Source organism: Chiloscyllium plagiosum, unplaced genomic scaffold, assembly GCF_037043375.1.
Source record: "Chiloscyllium plagiosum isolate Xiang-an unplaced genomic scaffold, Cpla_swu_hap1 HiC_scaffold_7, whole genome shotgun sequence".
NCBI lineage: Eukaryota > Metazoa > Chordata > Chondrichthyes > Orectolobiformes > Hemiscylliidae > Chiloscyllium > Chiloscyllium plagiosum.
Genome location: NW_028270145.1, coordinates 96,216,852 through 96,237,684, shown reverse-complemented (window position 1 = coordinate 96,237,684; position 20,833 = coordinate 96,216,852). Strand labels below are relative to the sequence as shown.

Below are 20,833 nucleotides of genomic sequence, written 5' to 3'. Positions count from 1 at the left end.
AACTCACTTTTAACAGTCAGGATGGAGTTAAAAGGTGACAACTGTCAATGTGAGCAACATTAAAGTAAAAGGGAGGCAAGTTTGGATTGGAGCAGTTAAGGGCTTGACAGGAAAAACATTTTGTAATATCTATCCACTAGATGGACACAGATGAACAAAGAAAGTTTACAGCCCAGGAACAGGCCCTTCGGCCCTCCAAGCCTGAGCCGATCCAAATCTACTGACTAAACCTGTCAGTCATTTCCTAAGCATGTGCATCCCTTGGCTCCCCACCGACTCATGCATCTGTCCAGATGCATCTTAAATGAATCTACCATGCCTGCCTCTACCACCTCTGCTGGCAACGTGTTCCAGACGCCCCAGTACCCTCCGTGTGAAGTACTTGCCGCATGTATGCCCCTTAAACTTTCCACCCCTCACCTTGAAAGCGTGACCTCTCGTTACTGAATCCTTCACCCTGGGAAAATGCTTGTCTCTATCCACCCTGTCTATACCCTTCATGATTTTGTAAACCTCAATCAGGTCCCCCCTCAACCTCCTTTTTTCTAGTGAAAACAAACCTAACCTACTCAACCTCTCTTCATAGCTAGCACCTTCCATACCAAGCAACATCCTCGTAAACCTTCTCTGCACCCTCTCCAAAGCGTCCACATCCATTTGGTAATGTGGCGACCAAAACTGTACACAGTATTCTAAATGTGGCCAAACCAATGTCTTGTACAATTTTAACATGACTTGCTAGCTCTTATACTCAATACCCTGTCCAATAAAGGCAAGCATACTTTTTGCCTTCTTGACCACTCTATCCACCTGTGCAGCAACCTTCAGGTACAATAGATCTGCACTCCCAGATCTCTCTGCCCATCAAATTTTCCCAAGGCTCTTTTGTTCATTGTATAATTCTAGAATTAGTCTTAGTCTAGAAGGGAGAATTAGAAAACCTTTTCCACACAAAGTTACTTTAATGTTGCAGAATGAAGTGGCTATTGGGCAGTGTCAAACTGAACTAAAGTGTGCACATCTGAAATTATCCTTCTTGAGGGATTACATTCAAGTTCCAATGGATAATAAAATGGTTAAATTTAATACAAATTATGTAAAGGGGAACCTGAAGCTTCAAAAAAACTAAAACCTGGAAATACTCATGCAAATCACCCCAATCAAAATACTAGAGAAAAGAAAGAGGACTGAAGGTGAAACAAGGAGGCAGCACTAAGGCTGTAAAAAAGCAGATTTGGAGAAAGCATTTTACAAACAGCATAACTTACTAAAGTTGGAAATGATATTTAACTCAGACAAAAATTAAAAAGCAGACTTGACACAGGAAAAATCAAATTTCATCTTTTATAAACAAAAGCATGATCAGTACACATAGTTTGCACGCTACAATGACACGTCGAATCAGAAAATATAGGCTATCACAATTAGTTCAGAGACAAAGTAACCTCAGAGAGACTTATTTAAGAAGAAGATGTAGAATGGAAAGTACTTAAAGGAGATTAAAGATTGGGAATATTGGATTACTGCAGCCTATGCATTATATTCCCATCCTTAACTGAGTAATACAATTTGTAGGGCAGTCACTACACATGCGAATACAATAGTAAGGAACCATGCAGATCAACATGAGAGTTTGTCTTGGAATGAGAATCACCTTATACTACATGAATGTGTTAAGGTGAGATGAGCTGCTTTTATTTTTGGAAAGACACTTATTGTGTAATACTATGTGGTTTAAGCAGGATGGAACCCAGCTTCTATTTGAGTCATTCAGCATAGAAAAAAAATGGTTCTTTGGCCCATCAGGTTTGTGCCAGTCAAAAGCAATTACTATTCTAAATAGTATAGCTAGTCTAATTCTACTTTCTAGCACCAATGCCTTGACATTGTAAGTGCACATCCAAATACTTCTGAAAAGTTATGTGGGTTTCTGGCTTTACCAATGTTTTAGGCAGCGAACTCAATTCCCACCAGCCTCTGGGAGGAAAATAAAAAGTTATTCACATTCCCTCAACCTCTTGTACCTTAACTTATATCTATGCTCCCTGGTCACTGATCCCGGAGGAAGAGTCTAACGTTATCTACACCCGCCACCCCCCTCCCCCCAATCATTTCAAATATGCTATTATATACATTTCTGGAGCAGGTGAGCCAGGTTCCGAGGCTTGCTGCTCGAGGTAGGGACGCTATCACTGCAGCAGAAGAGCCCTTCTTTTCAAACTAACGTAAGAAATACAAATAGGAGAGCAAATAGTGGAAATTCAGAACCATAAACACTTTAAAGTAAACCAAAAAAACTATGAGGCATTAAATGCCCAGACATTATCAGCCTCAAAGCATGAAATGCTCATATTTTGAAACTTAGTGTCTTAATCTGTTAACTGAACATTGTGCTATTCTGCTTAACTGCAATTAACGCAGGATGCTAATGCACCATATGACTAACTCATTGTCAATACATCCTCATTTAACATTAAGATCCACTGTTATACTTTGTCTTATCACAGAGCAGCTCGACATAGCCCATTAAGGTTGAATGAGCAAGTTCTAGCAACACTAAACCCCTACAACATCAAAACATCTTATGATATGTCCAGCATCTTCAATTCAAAGAGATGCTAGAAAGAAGTTTATTTTGTGGGAGAGTAGTTGCATTCTACATTAGAAGACAATAAAGTAAAACTGAAGAGAAGTAATCACATTCTGCTAAATTTTACTAAATATCCTTAGTTTTGAATTGTGTGATGGTTTTTCAATCAGTTTTGTAGCAGTATAGCCCTTTTCGATTTTTATATATTCAATTAATATATGTAATAAGTATATTGCACAATTTCAGCTTTGTTACTTTTGTCATTTTTAATTTACTCAATTCCATGCATCAATCGTACTAAAAACATATTGATAAGCAATTGTGTTATGAGAGTTCTACAAGTCAATATTGATACATGACATAAGGTGACAAGCCCAGAGATCATTTATTTAGGAATTAATGACTTCCTATCTCTCTCAACTTAAATAAAAGTGGGCAATGAAACTATCATTAAGTTACTGCATTATCTCAGTGGAAAGCCATAAAACTTAATAAAATAACACAAGTTATAATGAAGAGGAGGAAAAGAAGGTCCCATAAGCAACTGACATCTTAAACAAAGTATGCACCATTTACACCGATCATGACATATCCGTGCTTAGACAAGTGTGCTGTTGGATAAGGCTGAAGATAACAGGAACTGACAAGAAGCCTAACAATAGGCTGCTTTGTGAATGGAATTACACTGAGGCAGTCAGATCTGCTAAAGAGTTAAAACTGAAGGAAATCAGGAACTGTTGGCTGTGTCAGATAAGGCATACATTTGAACAAAACATTCAGGATTGGTCACGTGCACACTCAATTCCAAATAAGGCACATACTTAGCACAAAGACTTGTGTATAAAGAGTCTGAAGAAGCTTAGCATCATGAAAGAGGTACCCTACGTCAGGTGGTGTGAAGACATCAATCAGTTTCAGCCTGGCCAGCTACAAACTCTATTGGATAATAGCATCTGGGTTTAGTTACAGAAATCAGGGTAGTGAAAAACAATGAGATATCTCAACTAGTTAAGTGTGTGTGTGTTATTCTTTTAAGTACTTAATAAATGAATTGTGGTTTTACGGAGCTCTAAGTGTCTCTGCTGTATCTCTGCATATGTATGTATTGCTACCTTTCGGAGATGGAGAAAGTGAGGACTGCAGATGCTGGAGATCAGAGCTGAAAATGTGTTGCTGGAAAAGTGCAGCAGGTCAGGCAGCATCCAAGGAGCAGGAGAATCAACATTTCGGGCATGAGTCCTTCTTCAGGAATGTCTTCAGGAATTTCTGTCTTTCAGAAATGGGCAACATAATTTTGGCATCCCTGGTGACAGTCAATAAGAAGTAACTTTAAGTATTTCTGACATTGAACCGGGTAATCTCTGAATTTACCAACACCTTACCCGAGTCTAAAATTACAAGGACCGTTGCCCCACATTACGGCCAGGATTAAATGGATGCCAGGGAGGAGGTGGTGGAAATTTGGTAGAGAGAAAGACAAAAAGAACAGTGACACACAATTTTAGCACTAATAGCGAATGTTGAGTGGGGACAGTGACTGGAGAGGATTTCGCCAACAATATGTGGCTGGGAAATGGTTGAAGTACTGAGAGTACACTGGTAGGACCGATACAAAAACGCATGGGGATACGCTCTAGAATGTGGCAAATGATATGGGGAAAAAAAGCATTTTGAGGAAGTGTAGAAATCTGCAGCAACAGGCTGTATGTTAGAAGACTAGGTGGAAAAGCAACAGTGAGAGCTGAAACTGCAAACAGAGGTAGCTGAGCTTAGAGAAGAGATAAAGAGATTGACTGAAAAGGTTGGGAATTTACAGAGAGATATAGCCCTCATGCATATGAGCCAGTATCAAATAGTGTGAGAAATTGATAAGGGAAAAGGGTAAAGGAGATAAGTGAAGGCCAAACTAAAAGGGCTCACACACAATAGACAGAAGAGTTAAAGAGAGTGTAGCGATTTGAAAACAGCAATTAATGTAGTGCATAAGTTAGCACAGGAGTGAAAGAGGACCTCAGGCGATCATACAAAGTGTAGGAGGCAGATAGGGAAGTCGCAGAGTCAGATATCTGCACAAAGAGGGATAATATGTGCATTTGCAACCCCTCTCTTTGAGGAGGGATGGGAGGAAGATTGTGTCATTGACTAAAGAGGGCTAGCAGATGAACAGCCTGGATATGGAGAGGACAACATGGGAAATGGGGGTCCCCGATGGAGAGAGGGGCAGGGGAAAGATCCAATGTCCCTACTGTCCCTCCAATTGCTGGAAGACAATAGCCAGCTATGCCACCACAACCACCTGACATGACATAAACCAGTCCTTATGATGTTCAACAGGGAAGAGATAAGAGAGAAATTGAGACTGAAGATGCTGGAGAGTCAGCGTCAAAAGGTGTGGCACTGGAAAAGCACAGGTCAGGCAGCATCCAAGGAGCAGAAGAGTCCATGTTTCAGGCATAAGCCCTTCATCATATTCCTGACCTGCTATGGTTTTCCATACACTGGTGTCCTACAGCACAGAGGAGTCGTAAAGGCGTGTAACATGTTTGACCCCTCTGACAACACACACTCTGAGACGTGGGTGCTGAGGAAAATGGTTAGAGCTTGGGAGAAGGAGACGAGAGGATACAAGTCTCAGGGAGGATAAATGGTGCTTCTTGGAGATCAAAGAGCAGCATGGAGAAATGAAGGAAAGGGACCAGTCCCAAGGGGACCACCACCACCCTTATCAAATGAACGAAGGGGATGTGACTATGGACAAGGAGCCCCGCCTATGGCCACAGGAAGTAGCAGAACCCCCAGCAATGGAAGTGTTTTTTAATTGTGGCGAAGAAGGGCACTATGCTTGTACTCCAACCCACAATGATGGCCTCAGGCCTCTCCAATATGAATGTGTGATGCAAAATGGAATGGGACAGGTAGACCCTTTGTGAAGAGTATAGTAGGAGGCCACCTTATCACTTTCCTTTGCATCCTGCACTACCTTGAACACATCTATTGTAAATAATTATAATTGAGAAATACAAACGAAATAATCTTGAGTGGTTTTACAGGACATTCTCAAATAGGCTAAGTGACTGGCCCTTTAAATATACAAACAGGAGTAGCACATTTAAGACATCCAATAGTATAAATAAAACTCCCATCAAATCAATACCATATCCTGAGAAGTGATTACATTGCCAGAGCAGGATTGTGCTTTGATCCATTGAACTGTATGATAAGGTAAGTGACAGGAATAAGTGAGCAGCAGCATTTGTTTTGCTGAAAGTCCTGCAGGACAATATAAGGAGTGTATACAATAGCAGAAATGTGGATCAGTCCTACTGACATGCGTGAGTAGTATCTGGTAGTACAAAGAATTATCGGACAAAACCAGGAACTGTTTGCCAATAAAAGCATGCATGTGGACAGATACAGGGGGTGTGTATACACGGTGCCCAGATCCCAAGCCCCAACAGCAGTATGGATTCCCGAAGCAGGATGAAAGTGATATAGAAAGGGTAGTGAAAGGGTCTGGCAGCACAAGAGGTATTAAGGCGAATCGACTCGACAAACAATTCACCTATTTGGCCAGTAAAGAGACTGGACAGGAGTTGGCGACTGACTATAGATTACTGAGAACTAAATAACACCCTTAAAAGCATCTACAGTGGCTACTAGTCCTGAAACTACGATTAAATGGAATTAATCTGCACAATCCCGAATATAAATAATGGATTTTGGTCAATCCCTTTGTCCAAGGACTGTCAGTATAACTTTGCATTTATCTTAACATATATGGATAGCTTTGCCACAGGGATTTCACAACTCCCCATCAATATTTCCTCAACAGTTAAGCAATGTGTTGTGGGAGTTTTCTCTGCCAGAGTGCCTGATACAGTAGTTTGATTAATTGCTTCTACAAACAGGAACCAAACAGGAGCACTACCAGTTCCTGAATGAGTTGTTGCAACTACTATAGGAGCTTGGGTTAAAAGTGGCTAGAAGGAAGGATCGATGAGTGTAATGGAAAGGAGGGGGAGGGGCTGGAAAGGGAGTCAGGTGATAGGAAGCAAGGATATTTGAAATTGGAGAACTCAATGTTGAGTCCTCCGGGTTGTAGGTTGCCAGTTGGAAGATGAAGTGTGGCTCCTCCAATTTGCCGACTGATTCATTGTAGCACTGGTGGAGGCTAAGGATGGTCATGTCGGAAAGGGAGTGGGGAATTAAAATGGGCGGTGACTGGGAGGTCAGGTTGACACCTGTGGGCCAGGTGAGAGAGAGAGACAGAGAAAAAGAAGGCATCATCTGCATGTTGAACTATGGGGATAAAAACCATGCTTTGCCAGTAAACACACCACCAGGCCTCATTCAGGATTATCCTTGTTACTCAACAAGAGTTTCATGAAGATACATCACGAAGCCAGTTCCTATTGAGAGTCTCTTTAAAGTCTCAACGGAACAAATACATATTCTGACAGTGCAGAGAACGTGAATGTAAATTAAACCAAAATTTACAGCTCTCAAAACTTGTTGAGCCACAAACTTTTCTGAAGTAAGGATGATTCGAGCTGACAGGTTATAAAAGGTGCACAAATACAAAAAGGTTTCATGGGCTTTCATTCCACTGCAAACTTGTCAAATTGTCTAGTTGAGAAAGAGATTATGAACTGGAAGAAATTATACTGGCATTTAGAAGATGCACCCTCCTAAATTTTACTATACTTGTCGGCATGCAAATATTACATCATAGAACATTACAGCACAGTACCAGCCCTTTGGCCCTCGATGCTGCGCCAACCTGTGAAACCAATCTGAAGCCCAGCTATCCTACTCTATTCCATTTTCATCCATGTTTATCCAATGACCATTTAAATGCCCTTAAAGTTGGCGAGTCTACCACTGTTGCAGGCAGTGCGTTCCACGCCCCCACTACTCTAAGTAAAGAAACTACCTCTTACACCTGTCCTATATCTATCACCCCTCAATTTAAAGCTATGTCTCCTCATGCTAGCCATCACCATCTGAGGAAAAAGGCTCTCACTGTCCATCCTATCTAGCCTTCTGGTTACCTTATATAATCAAATAAATCACCTTTCAACCTTCTTCTCTCTAACGAAAACAGCCTCAAGTCTCTCAGCCTTTCCTCGTAAGACCTTCCCTTCACACCAAGCAACAACCTAGTAAATTTCCTCTGAGCCCTTGCCAAAGCTTTCATATCCTTCTTAAGATGCGCTGACCAGAACTGTACATAATACTCCAAATGCGGCCACACCAGCAGTTTTGTACAGCTGCAGCATGACCTCATGGCTCCGAAACTCAAACCCTCTACCGATAAGAAGGCATACGGTGTGTTAGCTTGCAACAACCCTATTAACCTGGTGGCAACATTCAGGGATCTATATACGTGGACACTGAGATCTCTCTGCTCATCTACACTACCATTAGCCCACTTCATTTCTGTTGCTTCTTCCAAAGTGAATCACCTCACACTTTTCCACATTAAACTCCATATGCAACCTCTCAGCCCAGCTCTGCAGCTTATCTATATCCCTCTGTTACCTGCAAAATCCTTCAGCACTATCCATAAATCCACCAACCTTAGTGTTATCCACAAATTTACTTACCCATCCTTCTTCGCCCTCATCTCGGTAACTTATAAAAATGAAAAACAGCAGTGTCCCCAAAACAGATCCTTGCAGTACACCATTAGTAACTGAGCTCCAGGATAAACATTTCCCATCAACCACCACCCTCTGTCTTCTTTCAGCTAGCCAATTTTTGATCCAAACCGTGAAATCACCCTCAATCCATGCCTCCATATTTTGTGCAATAAGAGGAACCTTATCAAATACTTTACTGAAATCCATATACACATCAACTGCTTTACCCTCATCCACCTGTTTAGTCACCATCTCAAAGACCTCAAAAAGGTTTGTGAGGTACGAACCAACTTTCACAAAACTGTGTTAACTATCCCTAATCAACCTATTCCTCTCTAGATGATTATCCTATCTCTTGTAACCTTTTCCCACACATTACCCACAACGCAGTAAGGCTCACAGGTCTATAATTACTAGGGGTGCCTGTACTCTCCTTCTTGAACAAGGGGACAAGATTTACTATCCTACAGTCTTTTGGCACTATTCCTGTAGACAATGACAACATAAAGATCAAAGCCAAAGGCTCTGCAATCTCTTCCCTGGCTTCCTAGAGAATACTAGGGTAAATCCAATACGGCCCAGGGGACTTATCTATTTTCACACTTTCCAGAATTGCTAACACCACCTCCTAGTGAATCTCAATCCCGTCTAATCTAGTAGCCTGTGTCTCAGTATTCTCCTCGACAACATTGTCTTTTCCCAGTGTGAATACTTACGAAAAGTATCTATTTAGCACTTCCCCTATTTCCTTTGACTCCACGTCCAATTTCTCACTATTATCCTTGATTGGCCCTAATCTTTCACTATTATTCTTTTATTCCTGATATTCCCTTAGTTTTCCATGATCCTATCTGACAACAACTTCTCATGTTCTTTCCTGGCTCTTCTTAGCTTGCTCTTTAGGTCTTTCCTGGCTAACTTGTATCTCACAGGTGCCCTAATTGAGTCTTCACATCTCATCCTAACATAAGCCGCCTTCTTCCTCCTGACAAGAGATTCAACTTCTTTAGTAAACCTCACTTGATCACTTCCACCCTGCCCGACAGGTACATACTTATCAAGGTTACACAGTAGCTGTTCCTTGAAAAAACTCCATATTTCAAATGCACCCATCCCCTACAGTTTCCTTCCCCATCCTGTGCATCTTAAATCTTGCCTAATCGCATCATAATTGCCTTTCCCCCAGCTATGGCTCTTGCCCTGCGTTATATCAACATGATGATAGGCCTTATAATGGATCTCTACATAAGATAATTTAAGATATTTTGTCCAGTAAATTCCACAAGTTTAATCTTTACAAATATATGCTTGTGATGCTAGGACTCTCACTGATTTTTTTCACATGATTTTAGGTTTTTTTTAAGTTTTGATGTGGAGCTGTGAACTGAGAACGAAGAACTGAAAATGACCTTTGGACTGTGGGCAGTGCTTGAATTTAAAATAAAATACAACAACAAGCTGTAGCTTGTTTGAGAAGTCAGGAAGTTAACTGCAGATGGTTCTTGATCAAAAAGATTCTGCAGATGCTTCAACACCAGGGGAGTGCAGTAAGTTTAAACAGATAGCAAATGCTGCCATGAGCAAGGTCAGTACCTGGGAATTGGTTCCAGTAACTCTGGGAGAAATATTATGCTTCAAAAGGGAGATAACAGAGAACCTGTGGGGTGAAGGTCAATCTGACAGGGGGAGGCCAGAGTTTGAATTGGGTTTTGGACTGTGTTTTCTGGGAGCAGGAATTTGGTTGTTGGTGATGCGACATGAAGATTTGAGATCTCTGCCTAACCTCCTGTTACTAGATATTTGAAGTTAAGAGACTAGAAACTAAGTATTAATGGCTTCCTTCAGTGAGCTGGAAAGGTAGCCTTAGTTGACATGTACAGAAAATCAACCGAGAAACAATGATCTATGCCTGTGGAGCATTGCATCACAAAAAGCGCTTAAGTAATCTGGCCAGTTTTATTTTCTTTTATTTATCCCTTAACTTTTTTTTTGTTTGCCTGTCTTGTGTGTGCATAGAGCTGAAAAAAGGGTTATTGAGTTTAAAACATAGACACTGGATTACTTTGTTGTTCAATTTTGCTCTGCTAAGGTATCCTTATTAAATTGTAAAGTCGTTTGTTTAAACTAGAGACCTGGTAACTAGAATTGATTATATAAGAGTCAAGATTAGAGTGGTGCTGGAAAAGCACAGCAGGCCAGGCAGCATCCGAAGAGCAGGAAAATCGACGTTCCAGGCAAAAACCCTTCAGCCCTTCATGATTATTTAAGAGTCTGGGAGTGATTATTCAAGAAGTCTGGTGAGGAACCATTGGGTCAATTTTGGGGATCTTTGAGTTTTACTTTATTGCAAAGTAAAGTGACAAAGGCTGATTTGATCTAGCTTTCTGTGTTGTAACAGTAATTACAAAGACAAGTAAGGGAGATTGTTTTCTCGATCCATCGACATAAAATCTTAGAGCACTTCAGAAATATTTTTGGATGATTTACTAACAGTATGGCAATACATTAGTACAAGTTTTTGTTCTTTATTTAGCTCATCCCTTCCCAGAATCCTATAGTATCGCCAAAGATAAATGCCTCTCGAATGGGCTTTCATGGTTCACCAGAAAATTGTTATAGTTTTATTTGTTCTTTGATGTGATGTAGCTGTTGCCGGAATAGTCAAAACTTGTTGCCATTCCCCAGCTACTGTTAAACTGTGGTTTATTTGGCATTTGTATAAGGACATTTAAGAAATATCATAGAATCTCAAGCCAAAAGACCAGATAAAGCAGATTTCCTTGCTTGAAGGATATTAGCGAACTAGACAAATGTCTAGAACAGGTCGGGTGTCTTATGAAGAAAGGTTTTCTCACCAGTGTGTGGGAATGTAGAGTAATCAGATCAGCCATAGTTTTTTTTTCCAGTGGTGGAACTGTCTCAAAGGACGAAGTGGCCTACTCCAGCTCTTAATCCACATGTTAGTAAATTAGGACAATCAACTCAAACTAGCTTTTAATTCCAGATTTCTTCATTTATTGCTTTAAAATTCCACCAACTATCATGATGGGATTTTAACATGTATTCCCTACAGCACTGACCTGAGCTTCTGAATTACTAGCCTGCAGACATGACTACCAGCTCATCAACTCCTGATTAATCGTATCCTGAATGAATAAACTTGCCAAATTTGTTTTTTTAAGTTATTTAACATGTTTTTAAAAATGAACCCATTTTCACTCTCTGTCCATGACATGAGTAGATTAAACTTAGTCATGGTTTACTTTTATACATGGTTCTAGAGTTAGGTTTTATGTTCTAATTTACATACCTTTCTTAAGCAGTATTTCTAATTTCACCATGTTGAGAATGACGAATCTGACCTTTTCTAGTCTTTCATAATGGACTCTTATGGTCATGATGGATTGATATCATAGTGCAACTCTGCACAGTTTCAAGGACATGGAACATTTTCCTTGTGTCTCAATGACAAGAATCAAGTGCAGTAATAGACATTACAAGTACTAAGATGCCCACTTTGGGCCATGTGCTGAAAAATGGGATAAGAATAGATAGATTTTTGATGATTCGTGTGGACAGAATGGGTTGCAATAAGTTTGTAAAATCTCTGACACTCCAAGACCTCTTTCAGTCTCTTCCCTAGTTATTCAAATGTAATTCAAGTACAATTCACTTTTTTCCTTTGCATTAGCTTCCCTATTTAAAGTTGAGTTATAAATAAATATCTGTTCTATTTGAAATTACTTCAGCACTGCTTTTAATTACTAAGAGTGTTCAAAAATACCTCAGAACTTGGCAAGAAGTGCTCTCCTTTCCAAATGACGTTTTACTTTGCTACTTTACTTTCCCCTGTAATTTCTAATTCATAACAAAATGGGGTATTTACAACATATTTGGAAAAACTAGGTTTAACAATGCAATTGATGCCAATAAAGTGCACAGATCGATGAAAAGTATAAAGAACGTAAGTGTCTAATTTTTGTCTAATGTTTAATAAGTGTCGAATGAACAGTACAATAGACCACTATGGTTCTAATGTTACCATATCCCTTTTATTAAGCTACATTTTGTTCTCAATTGTTGCTCGTATACAATCAATATCTGTCAGGTCTATATTAAATGCAAGGCTTCTCAATCAGAACCCAGTCAGTAAAGCAAATGACTTGTTCTTTTCCCCTCCATGGTGAAGTTGCGATAACCTTGGTATGACTGAAAAAATTGGTCATTTGTACACTTTCAGTATGTTACACCAACTGATTTATTAAACTGTTTACATATAGGCATTGAATATCATCAGTGGAAACCAAATTATAATTCAATTCTAGCAGATAAATGTGCAAGCAAACTTGCTATTCTTTGGAAATTAATATCTGAAGCATTATGCAGGCACAGGTTCATTTTCATCCAAGAGGTTCCACTTCTATTAAACATTACAGCCTTTAAACAAAGTACAATAACTGTCCTTAAATGGAAGTCGTGGAGCATGATGTATTGAAAAACAGCGAAAAATGTTAACTCAACTACACAGCAATAAAGTCCAAATATGTCAAAACACTGTGCGGAAGCAAAATTTTTCCAGCTTGCATACCAGCAGAGGGAGCAGCATGCAAGGTGACAGGGGAAAAGGGACAAAGAAAAAGGAAACCAAAAAGAGAAATACCCCCAAATAAAAGAGAGCAAGACCACTGCCTCCCAGCAGTAACCTCAACAGGTCAAAAGGCAAGGCAAGGCTAGCCAAAATGGCTTTTATGCCTTTCAGTACTCACCAAGCGAAGCAAAGCCTCTAACAGGGCTTGTATCTCGACTGCTCTCACGGCTCGTATCGCGGCTGCATCCCTGACTCATACTGGGTCGAGGGATACGGCTGCTCCGTGCTAGCATGAGTTGAGAAGAGTGGTAAAAATGTGAAGCTCATTACAACATTGTTTTAAGTGAAAGGTTCCACAACATTCATATTGTTGATATCCAACCTCAGACGATTTTAAACGCAAGCAAGAATAGTCATAGCTCTAATAACCATTTCTTTTAACAGTATAAGAGGACCAGTTAGAAGAAAACAATGAAATATTGGTAGTTTGACTTCAATTTAATGAGAAGCAATCCTTCCCCCGCCCCTTTTGGTAGAAGACCTCAGAAATGTAACCATGCTTTTTTAATAGTTCGCTGTATTTATAATGTAGTCTTAAAATTTTTACAATAAAGTGATATTGGTAAGTCAGTTCAGTTACAAAACCTCAAAAGCAGCACCATGTAGCAACAGAATACAAAGGTAGTCAATCAGAACTGCATAGCACCAATGGGAAATGAACAGATCAGCTGCCTTCATGCAGGGGTAGGAAAAGAGAAATAACAAACTAAACCCAAGCATAGTTTTCTCAAGAATGAGTGAGAAAGGTGGTAGTAGTCATCAGTGGCTTCAGACCAAACATTCAGCAAATGGTGGATGGCCGAACATGTAGCAAATGGGCTGACAACAAGGTAACTTACATCCTCTGAACTGCAAGGCACTTAATCCTACAGCACTTAGAGACAGGATAAAAATGGACAAAGTGATAAAAATTGTCCTTGTTTGTGTCAGTGGATGGCAAATTGGTTGGTGTTTTTGAAAAAGCAAAGTAGACAATAAGGAGTACGGAAAATTCAAAGTAGCACTCACCATTCGCATTCAAAAGGAAGTTATCCAACATACCACCATTGAAAAGAAACTTTTAAAAAATCTCAAAATGGGATAGCTCTTCCAAGAGTGATCAATCATTCATTCTAACCTGGAAATAGTCTGCACTAATCAGTATTTCAGTGAGACATGGAGAAGCATAAAACAGGTCCAAAATTCGAAACTCATACTCTACTCGGTCAGCCAATATCAAATGATCAATAATTGTGCTGTGCCAATCCATCATTTTCAGCAACAATAGATAAAAAAAAGTTTTCCTTGTGCACAAATTCATTTGAATAACTGCTTCCAATTTTAGAATCTTATTGCCAATCTTTATATCACAGTGGCTGCTTTGGCAAGGTGCAGGAGAGCTGTGAATGCCATAATGCCAGAGGAACAACTCCCTTTTTCAAACTCTGGTTCGATTTAAGATAGGAGGGGGTTTAAGATAGGAGGGGGTTTAAGATAGGAGGGGGTTTAAGATAGGAGGGGGTTTAAGATAGGAGGGGGTTTAAGATAGGAGGGGGTTTAAGATAGGAGGGGGAGGAGGGGGGAGGACAGGGTGACGGTGAGGAAGATGAGGGGCGACGGAGGAGGGGGGATGGCAGAGTGGGGGGGGAGGAGTTGGGGCAAAGAAAAGGTGGGGGACAATGTGGAGGGAAGAAAAGAGAAGGTGGGGGAGAAAGGGAATGAGGGGAAAAAAGTGAATGAAGCGGCATTGAGGCTCAAAATTAATTATTTTTACCGAATCAAAACTTCAAATTTGAAATCAGCGCTAACAAGCTTTTCTTCCCCCTTAAAACCAATGTTCTTCCCTAAGTTAGAGAACACTTTGATCATAAAATCTGTACTGTGTGGAAACAGGACCCTCGGCCCAACAAGGCCACATTGACCCTCCGAAGAGAAACCCACCCAGATGCATTCCACTTCCCTATTATCCTATACTTACCCCTGACTAATGCACCTAACCTACACATCCCTGAACACTATGGTCAATTTAGCATGGCCAAATTCACCTAATCTGCACATCTTTGGACAATGGCAGGAAACCAGAGCACCCAGTGGAAACCCGCGCAGACACACGGAGAATGTGCAAACTCCACACAGTCGCCAGTGTCTGGAATCAGACCCAGGTCCCTGTCATTGTGAGGCAGCAGTGCTAAACACTGAGCCACCGTGCCGCCTCAGATGTTAAAATAATTTTGATTTTTAAGTGATTTGTTACATCTCAAGATTAGACATAGTTTTACATTTCCAAATGTGACATTTACATAGCAAATCAAATAAGCTTATGGAAATGCAACAACTTTGTGAGAACTACTTCAAATCATTCTTTAATTCCAATTAATAGAACAAACACCTTTTCTTACTTCTAAGTTATTGATTATTGATTACTGAAAAGAGGGTCAAATTGCTCATATTTATCGGTTTATTAGGCATCAATAAATGAAACACATATACTATGGTGACCTTTGTTTTACACTGATGAGAACTAAAGGGAAGGAATAGATTTTTCTTGGAAGTTAAATCTTCAAAAGGATTAGCTCTCACTAAACAAAATCTTATCATAATGCTGCATTACATTTTAATCATTTTAAATCAGATACTGGCATTGTAAGGTTTGCACATGATTAGATTAGATTACTTAGTGTGGAAACAGGCCCTTTGGCCCAACAAGTCCACACCGACCTGCTGAAGCGCAACCCACCCAGACCCATTCCCCTACATTTATCCCTTCACCTAACACTACGGGCAATTTAGCATGGCCAATTCACCTAACCTGCACATTTTTGGACTGTGGGAGGAAACCGGAGCACCCGGAGGAAACCCATGCAGACACGGGGAGAATGTGCAAACTCCACACAGTCAGTCGCCTGAAACGGGAATTGAACCCGGGTCTCTGGCGCTGTGAGGCAGCAGTGCTAACCACTGTGCCACCGTGCCGCCCCCTATATCAACATATTTCAATGACTGCAAAATCAGCTGAAATATTGGATTCCACAAAGCTTCAATGCATATCATTAAATCCGATAGACTTCATAACTCTCACTGGAGAAAAACAAATAAGAAACATAAATGTGTCACTTCACAAAGGTGCTTCAAGAGTCATAAAAAGTACAGTGTTGGGGCAATGTATTGATTAAGTATAACCATTACATTAAGGAAGTAGGGAAGACAAGGTCAACTTTACAGAACAAACCTTGTTACCAGTGTCCAAGAGTAAAACTACATTTTTTTGCCCATTTTCCTTATGAACAATGTTATTTGCATGTACATGTTGGATACTTGCCCACCAACAGTAGTTAATTTGTGGTGTTTCATATGAGTCGTCAAGAACTAATAGACTCTTCAGGTGAAGTAGGGTTACAGGGTGGGAAATCATTAGATCTGGGTACACAGACATAATTCAGAATCTATTTTAAAACTGTGTGTTCAGTTGTTATTTTTATGCTTTTATTTTAACTTCCTATGTCAGTACTGATTTGAGAAGGACGACAACAATAATGAGAGAGTGTAATTATAGCAGTAATATTCATTCCTTTCCATTATAAATCCACCTTCCATTCATAATTAAGCGACAAATGCAGTTTAGAAGGCACATTAGTAAGCATCTGTGGTCTGGATAATTAAGTCTTACCCAAGCCCAATCTGTTGGGGCTGGCTTCCCTACTGCATCCCTGGCTGCGAGGGATTTTGCTGCGTTTCTCAGATGCTTGAGGTGCAACAGATACTCTCTGCGGCCCACTACTCATGCCGGAATATGTACTACCAAGAAGCTTTCCAGGTGAACTGGATCGACTTCCAGCTGCAAAAACAACAACAAAAAGCTAGTTTAATTGAGATATCTAGAAAAGTCAAATTAAGTTGGTAGTGACAATGGTGCAGGATAAAATTAGTGGTGGTAAAAATCAATACCTGCTAAAAAGGCACTGAGCTCATTACTTTATAATCAAACTTAAAGAGAACAAGCTTTTTAAAATAATTGCGAGCAAAACTTGCACTTTGAAACCTGTAAAACACTACATTAAATGTTAACAGCACAAACTTCAAAACTGAAATGTCTGTCGGTTCTCCAAGGTCAGGATTATGATTTTTTTTTAATAGAAGCTAAAAGAAAAGCTATCAATTCATAATTAATATTAAATTTCTGAATTTAATGCCTTAAATCTTTAATCAGTAACTGCACACATTTAAAAGGCCAACAGGCAAGTACTAATGGTTCCAAATCTCATGGAAAGGGACACAGAATTACATTTCAAGAGACAAGAGGTTAAGTGGTTCACAGGAGAGGAAAAAAAAAAATCAGTTTCTAAGCAAGTACGTATTGTACATGTTAATATGACCAGGATATAATGGCAAAAGAAAGTATTTTTTCAGCACGTTAAATTACTCTTGTAGGTGAAGAGAAACCTTACCGCCTGCAGGATTAGCTGATCTGGATCCTGAGCATGGAAGCAGATAAAAGGGATAGGTGCAAGAAGTTGAATGGAAAGATTAATGAAATGCAAGAATACTAGAATTGTCATGGCCATCAATTTAGTCAAGCTTTTCAAACATCTTACAGATCAGAGATACATTTTAGCCTTGTTCCAATGTTAATTGCAGTATTAAATACTTTCGTCAATTTTACATACATAAATACTGATGCACAATAGTAATGAAGCAAGATTGCACCACTTAAACTATTAAATTGCTAATTTGTGCATATTAAAATAAAAAGGGAGGGATCAAAGTAAAATAAATAGTTTCTCAAATAAAACAAAAATCAGCAAGGTAGCTACTGGACCCTGCTTATAGACTCAGGTTACCTATAAAGGTGGCATAACAATCAGGTTCTCCGTGTGGCAAAAAGTGTACTTAAGCGCAAGGAAATAATTATTTTGTGAAATCAATTGCCACTGCACAGGAGTAAATGTTAAAATAAATGCAGATTAAAAGAGAAATCACAATGTGTAATAGGTTGGTGAGAATATAATAGAACAAACAAAAACAACAGTCTAAAATCCCTAGAGTTCAAACATTACAATCCGTAAAATTTACTAGGAAGTATTTATTTGTTTCACTTACGTTGGGACTGAGACACTACTTTAGCTCGGCTTCGGCCTCTGGTATCAGAGGGCGTACTGGCTACACTGGTGGTACTCCCAGCACTCTGACGTCTAGAGCGCACTCGACCTGCACATGTACACAAGCAGACTCAGTCAGAGAACTAGAAACTTAAAAACTGCTAATAGTTATCAGATAATATTCTTACCAAATATATACCCCTTGCTCACTTCAACAAATGGAATTGGTTCACAGTCAGTACTACTGGGGATACAATATAAATTGTATTTCAAGCAATTCTGGATCTTCCTTTAAAAAATAACTATCTGATTACCAACATTGAGACACACACTTGGTTGCCCAAGCCTTTATATCGTCATCAAACATCAATACGGCTAACCTCAAGGAGGTAACAAAAAACAGTTGGTGTAAATTGCTATTTTGCCAGTCTGAAATGCGCAGTTTTACACCACGATTGAAGTGAATGTGTCTACACAGCTGAAATCGAATATAGATGAAATCAGACTTCCAAAGCAATTCAAATTGACAAAAAATACACTATGAAACAAAAAATACACCTGTAGGATAGAGCAGCAACAGTACAAGTGTGAACAAAAAAATCAATGTTTTAATTTTTAAATACAATGAACTATTCCATTAGCCAATGTCATACCTATTGCCAATCAAATATGAACAGATTTCATTCTACTTAATTCCAAGTTAGAGTCATAGACATATACAGTACACAAACAGACCTCTCAGTCCAACTCATCCATGCCAACCAGATATCCCAACCTAATCTAGTTCCATTTGCCAGCACTTGGTCCGTATCCCTCTAAACGCTTCCTCTTCACATAGCCATCCAGATGCCTTTTAAATGTTGCAGTTGTGCCAGCCTCCATCACTTCCTCTGACAGCTCATTCCATATACGCACCACCCTCAATGAAAAAGTTGCCCCTTAGGTCCCTTTTATATCTTTCCCCTCTCACCCTAAACCTATGCCCTCTAGCTCTGGACTCCCCAACCCCAGGGAAAAGACTATCTATTTATCCTATCCGTGCTCCTCATGATTTTATAAACCTCTATAAGGTCACCCCTCAACCTCCGACACTCCAGGGAAAACAGCCCTGGCCTATTTAACCTCTCCCTATAGCTCAAATCCTCCAACCCTGGCAACATCCTTGTAAATATTTTCTGAACCCTTTTAAAGTTTCACAACCTCTTTCCGATAGGATTCTGGGTAATCCAAGATGGAGGACGGGAAAAATTTCTGGCTGTAACAGCTGCTCCTTTTTTTTTGAGGTATTTTCTTGAACTAACTTATTTTTTACTCAATCATGAAAGAAGAATTATATTTCCACAAAATATTTTTATTCAATAATTTCAGAACTAATTTAACTTCACTGAAAAAATATATATCCTTGCAATGCTGCTAACCACACAAATGGATGAAAAGACACTGGTCAATTCCATCAATCATCTTGTCCACTAGATGGAGCAATGATCCAGATATGGGATTAGTGATTAAGGGGAGGCATATGTTATTGACTGCATTTTACATTACTTTCAGAATGTTATCATAGGCTGCAGTAAGAACTTGCTCACCCAGTTGCAGTGTGGTATCATCAATTCACCCAACCCCTTAGACAGCACTTTGTAAGTCCACAGTCACTACTATTTAGAAGGATAAGAGCTATATACGCTTGGGAACATCACTAATGCAAATTCCCCTCCAAGCCACTCAACACCTGTCTTGGAAATATATTACTGTTCCTTCTGTGTCACGGATCAAAATCGTGAAGCTGCCCTCCCGAACATCAGAGTGTACTTGCATTAAATTACTTGCAGTTCAAGAAAGCAACTCATTATTATCTTCTCAAGGGCAATAAATAGCATCCTAGCCAAAGAAATCCATGACCCATAAACAAATAAAGAACAAGTAAAACTGCAATTCCAATGAATCCACTTGCTCTTTGGCACTTCAAGCTAAAGACCCACTGTCGATTCAGTTGAACAAAGCATCAACATTTTAAAGTTTTTTTTTATTGGTGTTTCTATTCATTTTGAATGTATCAATTCAACATTTTAATCAATTCATTTTTTTTATCTAGCTATATAGCCATTGTTCACCAATATTTTACTTTTTCCATCTACCTCCTCCTACTTCTAAACGCCTGGCTCATCTCTTCCTCCAAACTTGGTCTGCTCTTCTCTTCCAGTCTGCAGGGTCAACAAAGCCAGGGGTGCAGGAGTGTTTCAACTTCCTTCCGATTTAATAAACTGTACTCAGGCCTTGTAAGAACCACCCTCGATAATTCAGTAAAAACAGGGCAACTAGTTTACATGCTTACACATAGTGGAATAAGCTGCATGGCTTTCAGAGTGAGGATACAACTTGACTCCCCATAAGCTGTTGTTCTACTGTAGTCCTAAATAGTAGTGATCTATGTTCACCACTATTAGGACCACAACAACAGGACCTTGCAGGGGAAAAAATGCAACCAACTTCAAGAAAATCAATGGGAAATTCTTTTACAAATCTGAAGTGCAAGGCAAGTAAGCTTCAGGTGACAGTCTCACTGCATGATATCAGTGGGCAAACATACATTATCCAACAATTACCTCGGTCAGAAACATGTCTATTTCATTTTAAGGAAAAACGTAACTAGATATCTATTCCAATCACACGCACCAGCAACCTGTCCCACACAGCAAGTATCTTGACAAAAAAAATCATAAAATTTAATCCACATCTTCCCTCAGCATTTCATGGGTATAGTCTTGTGTCCTACTACCCAAGCAAATTCAAATACCACATCAAATTCTAATACATGAAATCATTTAAAAAATAATTGAGAACATTAATCCCATGTCCTCAAAACTGTACTTTACTCAAG

The 20,833-nt window shown here is 39.5% G+C and overlaps 1 protein-coding gene across 1 annotated transcript in view; it reads right to left on the bottom strand.

The window, feature by feature from the left end:
• The window catches only part of clasp1a (cytoplasmic linker associated protein 1a), a 240,737-nt gene that overhangs the window by 95,499 nt on the left and 124,405 nt on the right, over window positions 1–20,833 (bottom strand). The window contains exons 19-21 of the mRNA XM_087989318.1: window positions 17,957–18,064; window positions 17,305–17,331; window positions 16,527–16,694 (exon numbers count right to left, since the gene is read on the bottom strand). Of these exons, the coding sequence (XP_087845444.1) occupies window positions 16,527–16,694; window positions 17,305–17,331; window positions 17,957–18,064 (303 nt within the window). The remainder of the gene's footprint in view (window positions 1–16,526; window positions 16,695–17,304; window positions 17,332–17,956; window positions 18,065–20,833) is intronic.